The sequence below is a fragment of the Phaenicophaeus curvirostris genome, chromosome 4 (genome assembly GCF_032191515.1).
Source record: "Phaenicophaeus curvirostris isolate KB17595 chromosome 4, BPBGC_Pcur_1.0, whole genome shotgun sequence".
NCBI lineage: Eukaryota > Metazoa > Chordata > Aves > Cuculiformes > Cuculidae > Phaenicophaeus > Phaenicophaeus curvirostris.
The window spans coordinates 15,498,206-15,517,349 of NC_091395.1; the positions used below are offsets into that span (position 1 = coordinate 15,498,206).

Genomic DNA, 19,144 nt, shown 5'->3' on the forward strand with positions numbered 1-19,144 from the left:
GAGTCACTGTCCTTGGAGGTATTTAAAAGACTTGTAGGTACGGCACTTAGGAACGTGTTTTAGTGGTGGAGTTGGCAGTGTTAGGTTTGTTTGTGGTAGGACTTAGTGATTTTAAAGGTCTTTTCCAATCAAAATGATTCCATGATTCTATAACATAGATTGTCACTGTCCCAACAGCTTCTCATTTGAGCTACTGGGCTAGAAGTTTTTTGTTTGTTTGGGTTTTTTTTTCATTTTGTCTTGTTCTAGAGATGGGAATCCATACTTAGATTTCTAATTTGACATTTTTCATCAGTCATAGGTCAGTTTATTCTTCTGCTCCCTCTTTGTCCACTTCTTACTGACTCTAACATATGCAGTTAAAACTGAGTATGGTGAATAAGCCTGGGCTAGCAAGGCGGAGTTGTGGATCCTTTGGCTGACGATAAGTAGGGACAGTACTTGAATATAAGCTGTTAATGGATTCAGCGAAGATGGGCAAAGCAAAAATCAGTATTTCCTGGTTTATAAAGTTCTCCAAAGCTTAGTGTTTCCTCAACACCAGAAATGGCAATAGAAACTTAACAAATTCAAATCACTCTCTCACTCTTTTCGTTTTTTTTTTTCCCCTCGGCTGCCATCAGTGAAACTTAAAACACTACTGAATGAAGTACTGAACTTCTGTATTACTATTCTATTACAGAAAGGGTTCTTTGTATCATCAAAGTCGTGAGAATAGTCACAGTGCAGGATATACAAGGAGTTTCTAATGGAGGTTAGAATCTTAGAGTGGTTTGGTTTGGAAGGGACTTTGAAGATCATCCAGGCATGGGCATCAGTAACTTCTCTGGGCAATCTCTTTCAGTGCCTCACCACCCTCACAGGAAAAAAATTTCTTCCTCATACCTAATCTAGATCTCCTCTCTGTCAGTTTAGAAATGTAACCGCTCATCCTATTGCTACACTCCCTGATAAAGAGAGTTGTGCATATTTTCATGGTATTGCTCAACATATGCAAGAAACTGCTCTATCTTCTCTCTTGTGAGAATACCTGATATCAGAAATGCAGAGCACATAGTAATACAGCTGAAACAGAGTTCTGTAGGCTAGTACTTAAACTCTAAGATCATACACATTGCACACATTTAGAAACAAAACGAGCTTGACCTTTCTTTGAAACTGAGATAGTAAATTTAAGCTAATTCTTGTGTCAAAGAATAAGGGATGCGAGTAATCTTTTACTCTGTTATAATCTGTGTTTTGTCTTTTGTTTGAAAATGATATGAAATGTCAAAGTTGCATTAAAAGACAAAATAAATGGCTTAGTTTCCTGCTTGTAAGTTGTGTTAGTGTAGTGAGTAGGATTGCAAGATGCTTCTTTCATGCCTTGTGCTTCTCATGGGGATGTGGTGGTTACTCTTGGTTATCCTAAACTGCTGTTGCTCAACTGTTTTGTTTTGATTTTTGATCATTTGGTGATCTTTGATTTGAGAACCAGTCAATGCTAGTATCCATATTGGAAACTCATTTTAGATAAAGTTCTGATACCGTAGAGCAGTGAGTCTTTCACATGCTTTTGTGTCAGTAAATTTAAGGTCAAAGTTTTTTTCCTGATCAGAGTTAGTAAGTTTGACTGTGCATCTCTTTTACATGCGTGGTAATATCCTACAATTTATTCCTTGGCCTCTTGTAAAATTTCTTATGCAAAACTGACAGAAGGATTATGGGATTTCTGTGCACATCGAGTTCAAATATTGCACAAGTATCCAGACCAGAGATAAGTGTCACTTTTGACATATACCATACTACGTAGTTGAGCTCTGTTAGCAGTTATTGGTGGCAGGAACAATAACTTCATCCTTCTGCTCAGCCAAATCAATTGCAGTAATCAGAGAAGCTGGCAGGTGAAGTGATGCTGGAGCATCAGGGTGTGAAAAACACTTATTCACTGGCAAAATATTGAAAAGGACAAAGTCTTTGAAGCAAAGGCAATAATATCTTTATTTTACAATTCAGCGCTGGATTGGATGCCCTTCTGAAAAAGGCATCCCACCTTAAAAAAGCACTGGGTATATATACCAGTTTTAGACAAAGGACAGTGTAAGTCCTCAAAGAACGTTTGATTTTTTAGGTTATCCAGCCATGTCTGGAGACTTCCTTCAGGTTATCTCCTGACCCGAAACAGTTACATCTTACAAGACAACTAAGTGTATCAATAAATTCTTACAACTGTAAGAGAGTGTTTATTCTTTCAGGTTATTTATCCATGTCTGGAGATTGTCTGCATATTGTCTCTTGATACAAGACAGATTTATATGACAAGATAATTAAACATACAAACAAGCTGCAGCAAAATTTATGAATTAATTCTCACAATGGTTTCCTCTAGCAACAACTTTAAAAGAACAACAGTGAGAGCAGTGACAGGGGAGCGAGTGACTCATCCTTTACTTCCACATTTCATGTATTTCTGTGCCTTCTGCTCTTTTTCTCTAGTTAAAGATATCCTGTATTCAGTATAAGGATGTTGACATATTTTATGGTGTGTGTATAGGGGTTTGGTCTGACTTTATTAGAAGCTTCAGTTTTGATATGGTTTAGCTAGGTACAGCTCATGTGAGAGCTATCACAAAAACTTACTTTTGACGTGCAACTGTTGGGATTTTAGGTATGAAGCATCACCATTTGACACCTTTCCAAAAGTGTGTGTAGTAAAATTTTTTTTTCATTTGGGCATCTAGTTTCGTAACCTGTTGCTGTGTTGTGCCGTGTTTTTTTCTGGAAGCTATTTATGATGTAAGTACAGGCTGTTTCTCTGCACCACAGTTGCTTCCAGCTGTTTTCTCTGTCAAAACTTGGATTAATTTCACTTCTGTGCCTAACTACAGCAAAGTTATTCTTGAACTTTTCCCTCTGTGAGGGCCTGTTGTGATTTTACCATCCTGCTTTGTGCTGAAGATTCACCCTGGCTTGCCTACAGTGCACAAAAAAATCTATGACTCTTTAAAATTATTTAATGTAAATCTTGTCAGAATTCCTACCCTCTTAGTTTTGAATTTTGATTTTTAAGGTTTATTGTGTAGAAATGCACTAAATTGTTTTTCAAAATGCACTTATATTACCACCTTTTATTAAATAAGTAAACAAATAATCAGGTGGTCAACCTTTGGGTTATGACTTGTTGAATTATACATCTCAGCTGCTCATTTGATTCCTCACTGCTTTTTTTCTGTACCATCTCCCACGAATCCTTTTGCACTTGGGAAAATAAATCAGGGCTATCTAAGATCTTGCTCAGCCTACTGGAAGAATTTTGCTTAACTTTCATGACTCCTGAGCAGAGAAAATGGTGAAAACCTAACTTGATTTTCTGAACCTTTTATGGTCTTAACGATGACAGAGGATTTGGTAGCTATTTCATATAACACTTTAAGTTATACATGTGCAGGTGTGCCAAGTGCATGTTTGGATATGTTTTGTTATGGAGAAGTTGCAGCATCTTGCAAGTTTGATGTCCTTGTGGATTTTTGTCTGCGCGTGCAGATGTACAGACAGGCAGCAATTCCATACAAGTGACAGTGTTTTGAGATCTCTGCCGTTTTGAAGAGTGAAAGCATTGTGAATGATTTTTTTTTTGCAAAGGTTTTCATGTTTAATGTTGACATTTCTGCAGACTTGATATACAGCTTCATAAAACATTTCAAAATGTCAATTGAACAGCATGTGCTTTTAAAGATGGTAAAAAATACTTGCTCTAGTCATTTATTAGGGAGGTGGATACCGGCTCTACTTGTGTTTCGGCTGCCAGCTTCCCATTATGAAGTTGTCTTCTGGCTTCTTGTGAAAAGCACTAGCACTTGTATTTTTTGCAGATGGCTGGAACTAAAGCAGGCAGAGTGCTCTGTCTGGAAAAAGTTCTTTTTTGCATGAGATCCTGTTCAGGATTTATTTAGCTACAAACTGTGAGGAAAGGTTGGAGGTTGGGTGGTTTTTTTTTTTTTTCCTCCCTTGCTTTGCTGCTGTGGAGGAAAAAAGATCTTGATGAGACTATTAATTGGAGGTGAGCTCTCAGAGATGATGTTCATGCTCAACAGCAGCAGATGCGGCATCTGAAAAAACTGCAAGCTGGCATGTTCGCTGTGAACCTTTCCATCCCAGGCTGAGCTGTGCTTCCCCTCCAGCTTTCTCAACCACATCAAGTTTTGGTTGCATGTGTGCTTTCTAGGACAATAGATTTCAAATAATGAAGTTTGTCCTGTTTCTTGGAAGAGGGGAGTCTCTGTGCCGTGGTGATGGGGTCACGTCCCCCTGCTGTTTTGGTTTAACAACTTTACCTGACTGCCATGAATAAATTTTGATGGCTGAAGAAATTAGGTAGATATGTCCTGTTTAGTTATTTGGATTTTTGTAAGTAAGGTGCTCTGAATACAGAGACTATTTAATTTAAGGTAAACTATGAGAGCTTAATACTTCATTTTCTGTATTTAGAGTATATATTTGATTATGTGAGATTGCCCCCAACCACAAAACTCCTTTATAAATTGGGGAATACAATGACAAAATTTACTTTCTACCCAACAGTGTATTGGTCTTTTCTTTTGCAATCTAAGTAATATTTCAACACTATATATTCTGTTTTATGTAAACATTTATAGTTATTGTGTGGGAAATGTTTGGGAAAGAAAGCAACGCTCCAGAATTGAAACTTGCAGAATGCTGATGTTGGATAAGTATCTGTACAATAAACACATTTTTTTCCTTTAACTATTTCATTTCTTTTTACAGAATCTCCCGGTTGAGGAGGATGTTTTTTCAGTTATGTAGCACAATTTTCCGTCCTTAAGCAGTATGGTCTTCTGACTTACTTGCTACTGAACACCCTTGCTTGTTTGCAAATTGTCCTTGATACATCAATAAGTTCATTTAAGCTATAAAAGGCGTGTGAAACAGGAACATCATCCTAAAGAATAACTATGAATTAAGAAACCATGAATAAATGCAGGAGGGCTATCAAAATCTGTGGTGTTTGACAAGAATTTGAATTGTTCCATTTAGTGGACAGACTTCACTGATAAAAGGCTAAAGTCAGTGTTAAATTTGTACTAGAAAATTCGCTATCAGAAGTGTAATCTTACCTTCTGAATTCATCCGTCTTTACGTTAATAATAGTAAAATCCTGATCTCTGAAAAAGAGTGTTCTCATCTAGTGTTTTCTAATTCGGTCACTTCTGTTAAGCAGTCCCCGGCTCTGTGCTCTTTACAGAGCTGATGGTATCGCAGACGGTTTTACCAGTGAAAGCTTTGATGGTTCAGCTGTTTGGGTGTTGTATATTCAGGCTGTTACTTCTGGACCAGTGCAGAGGGTTTTTTTTTTGGGGGGATCAGATTATATACATAACATTGGTGTCTATCTTGCTACTGTTTGGTGCAGTATGATATAGGGAAAACTTTGCAGCAAATACTGAAGTGTTAGTTTTCATCTTTGCAAACTGTGTGAATTTGACAGAATTCTTTCATAGTTTTCTGCGTTGCAAATTTGTTTCTCTTAAGTTCTTGCTTTCTAATGTACTCCTACTTTTGATCTGTTGTGTTGTCAGAGACATGGAGGTTGTAAGGATAAGGAAGATGGATTCCTTTGAAGGCAAATTATCTTTGTGGTACTCCACAGTAATTTCCATCACAGTTGCCTGACCCTTCAGCAGAGTCTTTAGGATACAGGTCTTGCATCAAGTTGATTGCAGGAATGCTTCTGCACCCCTGAAGCAGTGAATTTATTGTCAGGGTTGTGGCTTGTCTTTTTCTTTCATGAATTGTAACTTACATTGTGCTCCTGAAGAGCAGAACTGAAATATTTTGTCACCATCTGAACTGGCAGAGAGGAGAGTTTTTTTTTGAAGAGCTCTTTGGGGTGGTCTAGGAGGGCTTTAGTCTCCACTGAGGTATTAAACATGCTTTTTTGCCTGTGATGCAAACAAGAAATAGCCCTTGGCAGGATGGAGTAGGTCTGGCTTGCTGATTTCAAAGATCCACCTAAAAAAGCAAAGTACCCGAACCCAAGATGGTATGGTGCAGCTGAGGGGTAATAGCAGCAAACCCACACAAGATGCTACCTTGCAATATTGTGCATATAGTAATTAACATGGTAATTACTTGTTTCCTAGTGTGGGGGAGTGTGGAGTTTGTACCCTTGTACTTGCAGTGGTAGAAAGAGGAGAAATTAGTTAAGTTTTGTTTTCACTAGTAAAAGTTGAACTAGAAAAAGTAGGTAAGATGACATGTGTTTTGTGTTATTATGCTGCATACTTTCCATAGGAGAAAGCAATGGTTGGCGGTTATGGCATCTGAAACATTTTTCCCATCTATGAAAATCAGTTTATGCTGCTAAAATCTGAAAGCTTTCTTAATGAGTCTGTTTTGATCAATGTGGAGAATAGTGGCACTATGTTGTTATGCATTTGAAAGAAGAAAAGTCATAAAATGTGATGGAATTAACCTATGAAATAGAAATCTGGCAAAAATTAGTTGTTTTCTCTCTTGAGAAGTAGGGATAAGGTTAGAATATCTCTGTCATGGCATTTACATGTGGCTCGTTCAGCTAAGTGGGCTGCTTTTAGTTGTCACCTAATTATGCCAGAATTAATGATGCCAGCATATATTAAAACTGCTAACAGGGAACATCAAACACTGTGGAAGAAAATTTAAGACCAGTCAGTTCCTAACAGAGGTAGCTTTCTGGAGAATGATATTCATTGCCCCAACATTAAGTTTCTCTCTTTTGCTTGGATTGTCCAATAAAAACATGGCTTTCTTTTTTTGGCTCTGAGGTGTTCGCTTCCTGATGTTATTTTTTGGGAGAGTTGTGATAAAATTTGGGCTTTTAGTGTGAGAGAAGAATGGCATAAATTCCTATCTGTGATGTGCTGAAAAGAAAAAAAGTATCTATTAGAGATTAGAATCCTTAAAATTGTTATTATATTCTTTATATATAATTTACCTAGGGTTGCATGTTTTTCATTTTATTCCTTCAATAGCCTTTTTTTTTCTGTTTTAAGTGCATCATAAACCTTTCCATTTTAAAAAACACTTTGATATTAAAATTTGAAGGACTTTTCCTAAAATATCGCTGCTCCTGTTTACTAGTTCTTACATTTTTTCGTTGCATTTAGGAAATTTTAGTTCTCCTTTGTGTGTGCACGTGTGCCTATAAACTTGGTCTAGAGCAACTTCATTCTGACACCAAATTTCTGAGGGTTTTTAGTAAATAATAAACTGCATGGTAACTTTGGTATGATTGGTGTAGATGTGTCTCAGATCTGAGCAGAAGAATTTGGAATGTGGAAGGTTGCGGCTCCTGATTGCTCAGGAGCTGAGCTGGTACAGGTGCCCTTGGGCCAGTAGGAGCAGAATGCTGTGTCACTGGTTGGATTAAATGGAAATGGTGAGAGGTTGCTGCTTTTCTTATTTGTTTTAAAGGTGTGGGATAGTCCAAATACGTTTGCACTGCATTATGCTGGTGGGAGAGGGAAGTTGAGGTACTGAACAAGTGAGTAATGAGTTGATATTTAATCTGCATACCTGAATTTGCTAAGCTTTCAGAAACTGGTGAGTTGCTGCTGGTAAAGTGAGGTTGTTGAAACAGGACTCCAGAAACCTTTTAGTCTTTGAACTTGATTTGTGTTCTGGTTTTGGGAATCAATAACTTTGTATTTTAGCTTTATTATAATTTTCTTATGTTTTGATGATTCTTTCAATATACTTACTAGACGTGAGTAGTAGAAAGTTTATTTGTTTTTAGGGTGTTGAAACATGTTACTGCTCTTGAGAATCTGCCACATGCTTTGCATCTGCTAAGTTGATATGTAAATCCTATTTATCTACCTTACTAGGGTAATATCTAAATCCTCTTCGTGTTCTCAGTGTCGTGCATTATATTAGATTCAGTGTTCACTTTACTGAAGGAGATGCAGGAAAGGAAAACAGAGTTGCTTTCGCAAGCATTGAGCTGTTGCATGTTCTGTATGAAACCTCATCCAAGACCATACTGACACTCTTGAACAAGCTATTTTAAGTCTTTTGTTCCTCAGAAGCTGCTTTGTTTGCTCTTGCAAGTGAGATTGATGCCTGGGAAGAAGAGGGGAGAGGCAGACTCGCTCAGCTTGTCCTAGCCAAGTCACGATGGTGCGTAGCTTGCCTGTTCTTGGCCTACTGCAACAAAAAGAGATTAAGAAGTCTAATATTAGTCTTTAATGTAGTAACATAGCTCGAAGAATGGCTTTGTAGTTAGATATAAGTCTTTCTTAACCCTTTAGCTTTTTTGAGGAGAGTGTTGTTGAACAAGGTGAGTAAGATTTTAACCTGTGTTAAATAAAGCTGCTAGAAATCTGTCATTCTTGGAGCGTAATTGTTATTATCAATGAGATTTGCAGTTAGGGATGAGGGATGGTGTAATTTCAGACTTTCTTAAAGAATCATCGTGATACAATAAAAGTGAAGCTCGATGTAGAAATCAGTATGTTGCTATAGAAAAAAAATCTACACTAATACAGAAGGCTGTTACAAGCAGGTAATTGTCCTGCTATGCAAAAGAGATCTAGGGTAGCCTTAGGAAGTGATATTGTCTTGCTTCAAGCAGGAAAGTCAGTTTTGGTGGCTAACACTAATTTAGCACTGATCTTAAAGGGAGGGATTGGAGTCTGGTGCTGTAAGTGAGGGCTGGCCACTGCCTAGCAACTAATTGTGTCGTGTTGACTCAGATAAAGAACAAAAATATTTTCCTCCAAATCCCAATGGAAAAATATAGAGATATTTTTGTGGGGCACCAGCAGTGCATCTGACGCAGAACAAGCTGACAGGAGCACCCAGTACTGAAGTGTTTCACAGCAAAGTGGAAGAGCTGATGTCTACCGCTCTTTCTTCTGGTGTGTTTTCAAGTAGTTGCATTCAAACATGAAAAAAATAGTGTAATCATAGGAACATCAAAAAGGAGAGAAAATTAAAAGCCTTAGTGTCCTTATGTTCCTCCCTTCTCTCTTTGGAAATCTGTCTATCTTTCTCTTCAATCTTTTGGTCAAATAATTTAGTAGGTGCCTTGTTTCTTTTAGTTTTTTAAGAAAGTGAGTCTGAAATTACTCTGCCTTATGGTTTCACCAGGATAACAATTTCATTCAAGAAAGAATGTTATTGTTTGGTTGATATTTAAATGCTCTTTGGTCTTGAATACCTTGTTCCTTTAAATGATAGCAGCAGCTTTCCTCAAGCCATAGCCCTGTTATTTCTTCCTGTATCTTTCTATTTGGTGTTACTGTGTAGAGTGTAGAGGGAGTAAAAGAATTACTTTCTGTCACCCTAAATTCTCACTGTGTTTTTTTAAGTAGGCCACAGCATTATTTGGATTATCAGCACGACTGGCTGTGCTGTACTCGTACTCTCTTATTCTAATGTATGTAGCTGAAATCCATATATGTTTACAGTCTGTTATATAGCACATATTGGTCTTGCAAGCTGTAATGCTGATTTGGAACAATACTGGGATGTATCTGTCAGTGCCAGCCAAATAACCTAAACAGACCCAGGCCTTTCAGCCTTTCCTCATAAGAGAGATGCTTCAGTTCCTAAATCATCTTTGTGGCCTTTTCATGGCAGACCAGTGCTATTTTGGCATAGGGAATGAAAACAGAATGTGAGCCTAAATGTAAATTTAGCTAAAATTAAACAAGACTGATAGATGATATATAAACATTGGAGGTTGAATCTTGTATAATAGATAACATCTGCTGACCAAGCAGGATTAAAAATCTCTTTATTTTGGCAAGTTAGAACTCTGATCATTGCAGCAACCTGTTGAACCAAATGACTAGAGTGTTCTTGCCCCAGTCAAGAGGTTTGTTTCTTCCTCGTTACATCTTGCAACGTGTGTTTGGTTTTTATTTTGCTCCAGTGATCTCTCACCTTTGCTGAAAGTGCCAAGCTCTTAAAATCCATCAGCAAAACTCTTCCTGTTGCATTGTCTTTTCTTTTAGGTGTGGCTTCAGTAGCCAGGTTATCTGAAGCTTTTCTTGACCCATCAGGTCATTCTTCTGTGTTCCAAACACCCAACCTTCCCCCACCCACTGATGGTTTCCAAAATTTTTTGGAACAGCACTTAATCAGAGATGATTGGTTGAAAGACATTGCAAAAAATCGAATGTGTCTTCATGGCTTTGATACAGGAACTCTGCAAATCTGGCTTTGGTGTGTTAAAAGGTTACTGCTTCCAACCACTTACTCAGCCCTTTGGTTAGTAATTTCCAATCCCTTAGCAGATTCAGTAGAGAAATGTGTGAGTGTGGCTTTCCGATCCTGTGAGATCAGTGTTTTGGTTCAGTGCCTTCTCACCTTGACCGAAGATGCTGGACTTCACACTGAAACAGTATGGTTGTAGACACCAGTTCTTTCTGCTGTCAGTGTCACCAGAGAGGTGGCTTTTGGTGAAGAGGTGGGATATGCAGCCATGCAGGAGGTGGTTTTGCACCCTTCTTGAAAGGCTCATCAAAGCCTCTAGCCCACTTGAGTATTTTAATACTCTTTCAGTATGTAAAGGAGAAAAGGGGGTGGTGAGTGCATGCAGTGCTGTGTGCTTTCTTTTAACGTGTAACTTGCTCAGTGCTATTTGAATACTTTGCCTCTACAAGTGGGAGAAAGCATAATAAACAATTCCTTCCTCTAGTATAGGGCTAGTTCTCATTCCTCTAGTATAGGGCTAGTTCTCATTCCCCAGGCTTTGCTGGGGAATTATTGGATTAAAGAAAATGAAAAAAGTTTGGGAGCGTGTGTTGCTGGACCTGTTTTTCCATAAATAAACTCTTGTGTTGTGACCTGGCTCACCAATAAGCATAACATTAGATGTTTTTGATGTTATTGTCCACATTTAAGCCTTTGACAGCTAGCAGAACTTGTTTCTTTCACTGTCTCTTTTATGATCAGTGTTTTAGCCCACAAGAAATTTGAGTTAAAATACCCATTTTCCTTTTGCATTGGAATTATGTTACTTTTTCCTTCGACCTTCTTATCCTTCTTCCTTCAGTGCTGTGCAGCATCCTTCTGCTTCATGTTTTGAAGGGTACATGTACAAGTTTTAGCAAAGGCAGATGAGTACCTGGCAGGGTGGCATCACGGGGAATGGCACCATTGCATGTTAGGTATAGAAGGACAAATGAGAGATGGATGAAAAGAAAGGAATGTGGAATGGCAAGGAACAGGAAGTGGATTTTTTCATTTTAGATTGTGTCTTGCTATTTGTAGAGTATTTGTGACATCCTTTTAGCTGGTTGAACTGAACTTTAGGTGCAGCATTGTATGTCAAAGATGTACTTGACTATGACATGATAAAACATATGATGTGTTGAATGCAGAATCTATAATAAAGTGGGGTTTTTGTTTCTAAATGAAAACACAACAAAAAAAGCCCGACTTATAGTCTTTTAGCTTCAGTTAATATTAAAGAAGAAAATGCTTAGCTGGTCTGTTAAAAGAGGTGTTCTCAGCCCTTCAGAACTGCATGTGATAAGACACAGATTATAGATTAACTAAATATTTTAGATTGTCCTTAATCTTGGCTGACAACAAAAATGTGAGTAAAACCTTTACTACTGGTTAGGAGTGTACCAGGACATGCATCTCTTCTTTATCATTGAGCAATTCTGTCCTTCCAGAACTCGTGACACTCCTAACATGCACATGTCAGCAGAACAGAAAAGTGTGTGTATGCTGCTTGTTTACAGCCTTATAAATCTTATTAAGGGTTTATAATGATGATATTGTGGCTAATTATGGAGTCTGATTACTTTCTGAAGCTGTCTGACTGCAAAGTTTGAAACACTTAGGAGGTAAAAGTTGAGTTGAATAAATTATTTTATATTCCTAAATTATTCCTTTATTTAGGAATATTACAAAATTATTATTATACAAAATTAATTTTAATGCTGTGCATTTAATTTGACTAACTTTTAGCATAATTCAACTGCTTGGCATTTCTAGCACACCAATTATTTTAAACTTGGTTTATGTATAAATGTTTCACTAACAGTGTTAACTATGTAAAGAATTTAGGAAATCCTAAAACGTGTATTTGTGCTGACAAATATGTTACTGAATTTAGGTTAGCAGAGTAAGACAACTGGCACAATTTACTCGGAGTGTTGTGCCGTAAACTTCTCTAGTTACAAAGCGGTTGTATGGCCTGTGCCCTGAATTGTGGTATAGTGAAGTACAAGATTGCTGGAGCACCTACCCTATGAGGACAGGCTGAGAGGGCTGGGCTGTTCAGCTTAGAGAAGAAAAGGCACCAGGGAGACCTTATAGCACCCTTCCAGTATTTAAAGGGGGCCTATAGGAAAGCGGAGATTTTTTTTTTTTTTTTTTAATTCGGGGAGTGCAGTGATAGGATGAGGGGTAACAGTTTTAAGCTGAAAGAGGGAACATGTAGGTTAGATATTAGGAAGATTTTGTCCCGAGAGGGTGGTGAGACACTGGAACAGGTTTCCCAGAGAAGTCGTGGGTGCCCTGTCCCGGGAGGTGTTCAAGGCCAAGCTGGATGGAGTTTTGAGCAGTCTGATTTAGTGGAAGGTGTCCCTGCCCATGACAGGGTTGTTGGAACTGGGTGATCTTTAAAGGTCCCTTCCAACCCAAAGCATTCTACGATTTTATGAAGAATAGGTGTGATACTGTAAAATTGATCACACTTAATCTCTACTACATAGCTTTATGTAAAGAAATCTGTGCAACAAATTCCCAGATGAGATCAGAAGAAGATTAGACAATATTGGATGTCTTGGAATGTCCTTAGGCAGTCTTGTGTTAAGAGTTTCTTGTAAAAGTTGATTATTCTTGGGGTAGCATGATGTTCCAGCCTTCTTAACCTTCAGTCTGTGCTTTTTTTTTCCTTGCAGACCTTTCAGCAGCCCAGAGAAAATTTGCACATTCTTTGAGAGACTTTAAGTTTGAATTCATTGGTGATGCAGAGACAGATGATGAAAGATACATAGGTAGGTAAGAAGTGACTTTAAGTGGGTATATTTTGCCATCTCATCCTGCAACATGATTAAACCTTTTTTCTGTTTTTTTTTTATTACAGATGCATCACTTCATGAATTTTCAAACTTCTTAAAAACTCTGGAAGAGCAAAGAGAAATTTTGGTAAGTTGTAAATACATAGCAAAAATTTAGATAAAAGTCACTTCAAGTTGCTTGCTGGTTTGTTAACCACCAAGGTGTTGATATCAGTTACAGTGAAAGCTCTCATTGTGCAGCTTCTGATTCTGTAATCTAGAGTTACAGACAGGATCTTGTTATCATTAATGAAGAAAGCTCTTGTGCTAAGAACAAATAGCTATGAGTTAGTTTAAAGTGGTAGTGCCCTGACAAGTTATGGCTGGGAGTGAATGGAAAAAACATTATAAGTTTTTTTACCATTTACAGTAAAAACAAGATGAAAGACTCAGTAGTGCAGCAGGACACCTAAGGTTGGGAAGTTGGCCAAGTTTGGATCCAGGATCTCTGTGGCTTCAGCTTCAACACTTATATGGATTTGGGATGCAGTCTGTTGGCTGCTTGCAGTAGCAAATTTAAAAGCCTTTTCCTTGGAGATGAGCTCTCTGGTAGAGGGTTGCATCTGCAAACGTCTAGTTGCTCTGTTGTGTAGAAGGGAGAATTCTGCACTCATGTGGCTGTGACTGCTTAGGGTCTTAGTGTAATACAGGTCAGGTTGGCTTGCATGTAGACTGTGGGCTGAGAGCTCTGCGATACACCCTGCTGCTTTGATTTCTTATCTTGTCCAGAAGATTGTGGGTTTCTTTCTGGATGGCACCATGGTTTTACTCTACAGTTGCATGCCCAGCTTTTGTTTTGGAGCAGGGATTCACAGACCAGATGATGTGTTCCCAGTTTTCTCTGAGCATGGTCAAACCCTGCATCTGGGAAATGTTCTTGGATCTGCCTAGACAGCAGTTGTGTCCCTGAGTGTATATACCACATGATTATATCTTTATCTTCCTACAAGTCAGTGACCACTTAGCATTGCTGAGACTAATCTGTGTTCTGCGTTCCTCTCTGCCAGAAGCTGTGCCTGCAGCGTAGGAGCTTGTAGATAAGTGAGAAAAGAACTTGTGAACAATTTTTTTTTTTTAAACATTTCTCTCTGGCAGTCTCGAGCCCAGTAATAGTTGTGATTCCCTGCATGTGCTGTGTTATGTCCTGGTATGTTGTTGTCATTCGGAACCACATTTGGGTTGGAATTAGGGTCTATGTGATTCTTGGCAGATTCCTGAAGAATGCTGTCTTTGCATAGTAGAGACAGTTTTTCCAGTATCTGGAGTTATTTTGCCAGGTTGCAGGGGTTTGCTCAAGTATGTTTGAATTAATATTTTTTTTTTCTTTTCTTTTTTTTTTTTTTGTAGATCTGAAAGATAGTCTTTATTCTGTTCCTTCCTGCCTTCCATAGCTGCATTTTATTTTAATGAAGTTGCATACATTAAATTAGTGAAAATCTTTGGGAATTTTTCAATGAAAAATACTTTGTAGACTGTCACATGATTTTCCACACTATTTTGATGTCGGTTTTTGAGAAATGTCTGCTTCAGGACCTCAGAAATGCGGCACATTTCAGTGACTGTATCAATAGATCTTCAGAAGTGATAGATTACCAACACAGTAGGTTGTGTAGAATCAAGTGTTGTGTGTCTGTGTAGTAAAATACTTCTGTTTTTTTCAGACTGAATGCCACAAAACAGTATTACTTATTTTTTTGGTATGATGCCCATGCTTACACTGAAGGCATTATCACAGTAAAAGCTAATTACTCTCAGTTTCTTAATAAGAAAAGGATGAAATGCAGTTTTTTTGTTAGAACAGTGGCAGTTGTTTGAAAAACTGAAGAATATAAAATATTGTGGGGTAAATATTTAATTCCAAATAGAAACAGAATACGTTTTCTGAGTTACCAGATGTGTGGCCTTTTCATTGCATCTTTAGTCTAGCAAATGTTATTTATCATTTCTAGACTGAATTAATGTAACAGTGGCCATAAGTCTCTGAGAAAATGATTGTGTGGTGACTGGTAAAGATAATTTTCAGCAGCTGCTGCTCTGATATTTTTTTAGACTTTTCAGTGGATGTTTTAACAGAGGTATGAGTTCTAGGGATTCTCCCATGGAGAATATTGGGGTGTGTTGCACTCACAGATGTTTGGAATCAGGTCAGGGATCCATTAAGATGAGAAGTGCATAGCAGGACATTTTTCAAAAGCATTCAGTCTTTGTTAAGAGTACTCTTTGTCGAGCGTTTCTCACCTTACCATTCTGAAAATGACTAGAAGGATTTCAACTGCTCACTTTGGTTTCAGTGCAGAACTGCAGATTAATTTTACTTTGTATGGCTGAAAGTTAAGAAATCAATGCATAATTAGCTATGAGGCTGAGGGCATTTCAGTTATTGCTGTGCATTTTAACTTTAGATATTTCAGAAAAGGATTATTTTTTTCATATCCATATTGTAAGTGAAACAGATTTGCACTTAAAGTACATTCTAAACTGAAATTAAATACTTATCACCTCCACTTCTCATGGTTTTCTGAAAATATTGTTTGTGGTGAATCCAAAGTCCATAAAACTCTTTTGGTGTTTACTGTAAATTTACTTGTTTGGTTATCACTTGTCTGGTGAATATTTATTTGGTTGGTATTTAATAATTCTATTCAGATACTGGAATCTTGCACTTCATGGTTTTACTATTCCTCCCATCTCCTTCAAAGGCTGCTGAAATTATATTCCAGCTGTCAAAGGATTTAATTGCTTGTGAAAAGGAAGTCAGCATTAATCCAAACATTTCACTGAAATTATTATGGACTGGCCAATACAAAAACAAATTATGTTTTTCCATAGCACTGTAGCTTGGAGGCATTCCCCAGGGCAGGCAATAAATAGATCACTTTGTCCCTGAGTATATTCTGGAAATTATTGTTGTTTTACGGATGAATGGAGTCATAGGACTTGCATTCTACTCCTTTGACATTATATAGGTGTCGTGGAAGTGCAAGGATGAAAGGGGACTTCACAAGGCTAGCAGCAAAAGGTTGGGGATGAACAAGCAATAACATGGTGGTGTTAAGATGCTCTGTCCAGCTGCCCAGCTGTTCTCGTGTTTGCCAGGGACAGCACCAAACCTCCCTCCTAGCCCCAGTTCTCCTGACAGCAGGAGCAGATTTGCTTCTTGTGATGAATTCAGAGCAAGTGGTTTTGCTGGCTGCCCTCATTTGAGCTGTGGTGATGAGCAATGGAGGCTACCTGTTAGGTACTGATCACTTATCATTGTTACCCTTTTTCTCCTTCTTTACCCTCCTTCCTACCACCTTCACACCTCCCTGCCTCCATCTCATTTTTTTCCCAAATGACCAATCTCTCCTTAATTAGTTTTTCCCTGTTGATTCCAGTCTTTCTAGACCCTAACCAAGTTTTGATAGCCCCTGTATGCAGCACTGGTGAGATCGCACCTTGAATTCTTTGTTCAGTTCTGGGCCCCTCATCACAAGAAGGATGTTGGGCTCTGGAGCGAGTCCAGAGAAGAGCAATGAAGCTGGTGAAGGGACTGGAGTACAAGGGTTATGAGGAGCAGCTGAGAGAGCTGGGGTTGTTTAGCCTAGAGAAGAGGAGGCTGAGGGGAGACCTCATTGCTCTCTACAACTACCTGAAAGGAGGTTGTGGAGAGGAGGGTGCTGGCCTCTTCTCCCAAGTGGCAGGGGACAGGACAAGGGGGAATGGCCTCAAGCTTCGCCAGGGGAGGTTCAGGCTTGACATCAGGAAAAAATTTTTCACAGAAAGGGTCATTTGGCACAGGAGCAGGCTGCCCAAGGAGGTGGTCGAGTCACCTTCCCTGGAGGTGTTTAAGGCATGAGTGGATGAGGTGCTGATGGACATTGTTTAGTGTTTGATAGGAATGGTTGGACTCGATGATCCAGAGGATCTTTTCCAACCTAGTGATTCTGTGGTTCTGTATTGTTTCCTCAGTAATCTTGGCAGTACTTGGCACTACCAGTGCGGTCACCCTGATTTCTCACATAACTCTTCCTTAACCACAGTGGAAGTCCAGACAGTCCTCACGGCACTGTCTGTAACTTTTGGCAGCGTCTCTCTCAGTCACAGGCTATGTCCAGCAATCTCTGAGGTCTTGATTAGTAGTGTCTTGTGTCCTGTCCGGTTAGTTTACTCCCACGCCAAGACTGAGGGAGTTGGCTGCGTTTGCCTGTAGCCCTGCCAGAGGTGTGACTTGTGGCAGGGTCATGTATACCCTGCTGATGATCCCTGATGAGTGCTGATCTAACCTGTTCTTTGAAAAAGTTCCAGAGGACAGGGATTTCTCCAGTTTTACTCCAATGTTTATTATTATTATTATTATTTCTTTTTTTTCTTTTTTTTTCCTCTCCTGATAATCAATATAGATCTCCTTTACTGCAAGTTAAGCTTGGAACTCTTCTACAGTAGTCATGGAGTAGAATTGGTCACTTTACTTCACAGTGGTATTATCACTGTTGCTGTTTCAAAGCGAGTGTTTTCAACTGTATTTTTTCCTTATTCTATGTAATTACACTGAGTTTAGACCAACTCTTTTCTATTTCAAAATTATTTTAACTCCTACTTTCTGAAAGCACTGGCATTTTCTTGTAGATTTATGTCACTCCACACATTTACTGTGGTTGAGTTATCGGTAAGTCACTCCATAAATTGCTACTGAAAATTGAATCCTGCAGGAAACTTGGCTGTGGTTTCCTATACTCTCCTTAATATCCATTTTTTTGCTATAAGTACCTGAGATTTTTTTCTTTGAGAAGATTGTTAAAATGTGCTTTTGTCTCACAGTCAGTTGCTTGTTTGACTGTCTTTCTAGTTAAATAGTGGTTTGATAGCTTCCTTCCTCTCTGTTTTCTGAAATATATATGAACCTGTTTTCTTTAGTGTTTTATTTGCCTCCTGCCAAACACATTTAATACATTATGTTTCTTTTTGTGTGGGATTTTTGATACAATTATATCCACCTTGCTATCTTTTCTGTCATTCCCAAGGCGATGGAAACAGTGTTTTCTTCTGTGTGCTCTCTTCTATTCCTTGCTACAATTTAGGCACACTTCTATTCCTTCCATATCTTCAGAGGAAAGATGCTAGGTAGTTATTTTTTGAACATTTTATTTTTTCCTCTTCTCCAAAAAATCCTTTTGCATTCTGTGTCAGTTTTATCAGACAGATTTTTACCAGATTTGTCAGAATTGGATATCATTCTTTTGAAAAGCAGAATTATTCCCAGCATGTATCAGGAGCATATGTAAGAAACTCTTTCTCTATGGATTTTTAATGAAATAGCTCAGTGAATTCACTGTTTTATTCTTCCTTCTCATTCCTCTTTAGGGGGAAAAAAAAAAAAAGAGGAGTGTTTTCTCAGTTGTGGTTACCTAAGTTAAAATTAAAAGAAGTTGTTAAGGTTCAAAGGCATACACTTAAAAGTGTAAAGCTAGAATTTAAATAATCGGTGCAAATATGTGCATATACTTATTTATACTTACTTATACTTACCTCTTATGATGAGGTATTTAAGTGCATGAGTATTTTTTTCACAGGTTAAATGCTCACTTAACATAAAGTGTTCACGAATAGCTTACTGTTACCTTTTGTTCTGTGACCTTTTCTACTGTGCTGTGAAGATGGTGGTATTAATTTTTCTATACTTTTCTTTGTTCCTCTGCACATGGGTATTTGAGGGTTCATCAATCTTGATCTGTCTTCACAGTAATCTGAAGAAATCTGTGTGAAGGAGCAATCAGTTTACTCACTGATTTAGGGTAAAAAAAGTATGCAATAATTTTGCATGTAAAATCCACTCACAGTCTGCTTAATAGGAGTTCAAGGCGCTATATAGTACTCTCTAAGTTCAGATTCTTTTAAATCCATTGATAGCACAGACTACAAAATATATATGCCAATGCAGTGGGAAAGACGTAATTGGTGACCACTTCTGAAAAAGTAGGGTGCCAACAGCATATTGAACATCTCAGATGCAGGGATAGAGGCACAGATAAAATGGAATTTCTCAGGAACAGCATTTGACTGCCTTAATCACAGGACCTAGATCATTTTTCACCTTGTGC

General features: G+C 38.2%; 1 protein-coding gene across 3 annotated transcripts in view; it reads left to right on the forward strand.

Moving 5' to 3' along the window:
• Positions 1 to 19,144, forward strand: part of ARHGAP10 (Rho GTPase activating protein 10) — a 150,336-nt gene that overhangs the window by 29,471 nt on the left and 101,721 nt on the right. For all 3 annotated transcript variants that reach the window (XM_069855330.1, XM_069855332.1, XM_069855331.1), the window contains exons 2-3: positions 12,906 to 13,001; positions 13,091 to 13,152. In XM_069855330.1, the coding sequence (XP_069711431.1) occupies positions 12,906 to 13,001; positions 13,091 to 13,152 (158 nt within the window). The remainder of the gene's footprint in view (positions 1 to 12,905; positions 13,002 to 13,090; positions 13,153 to 19,144) is intronic.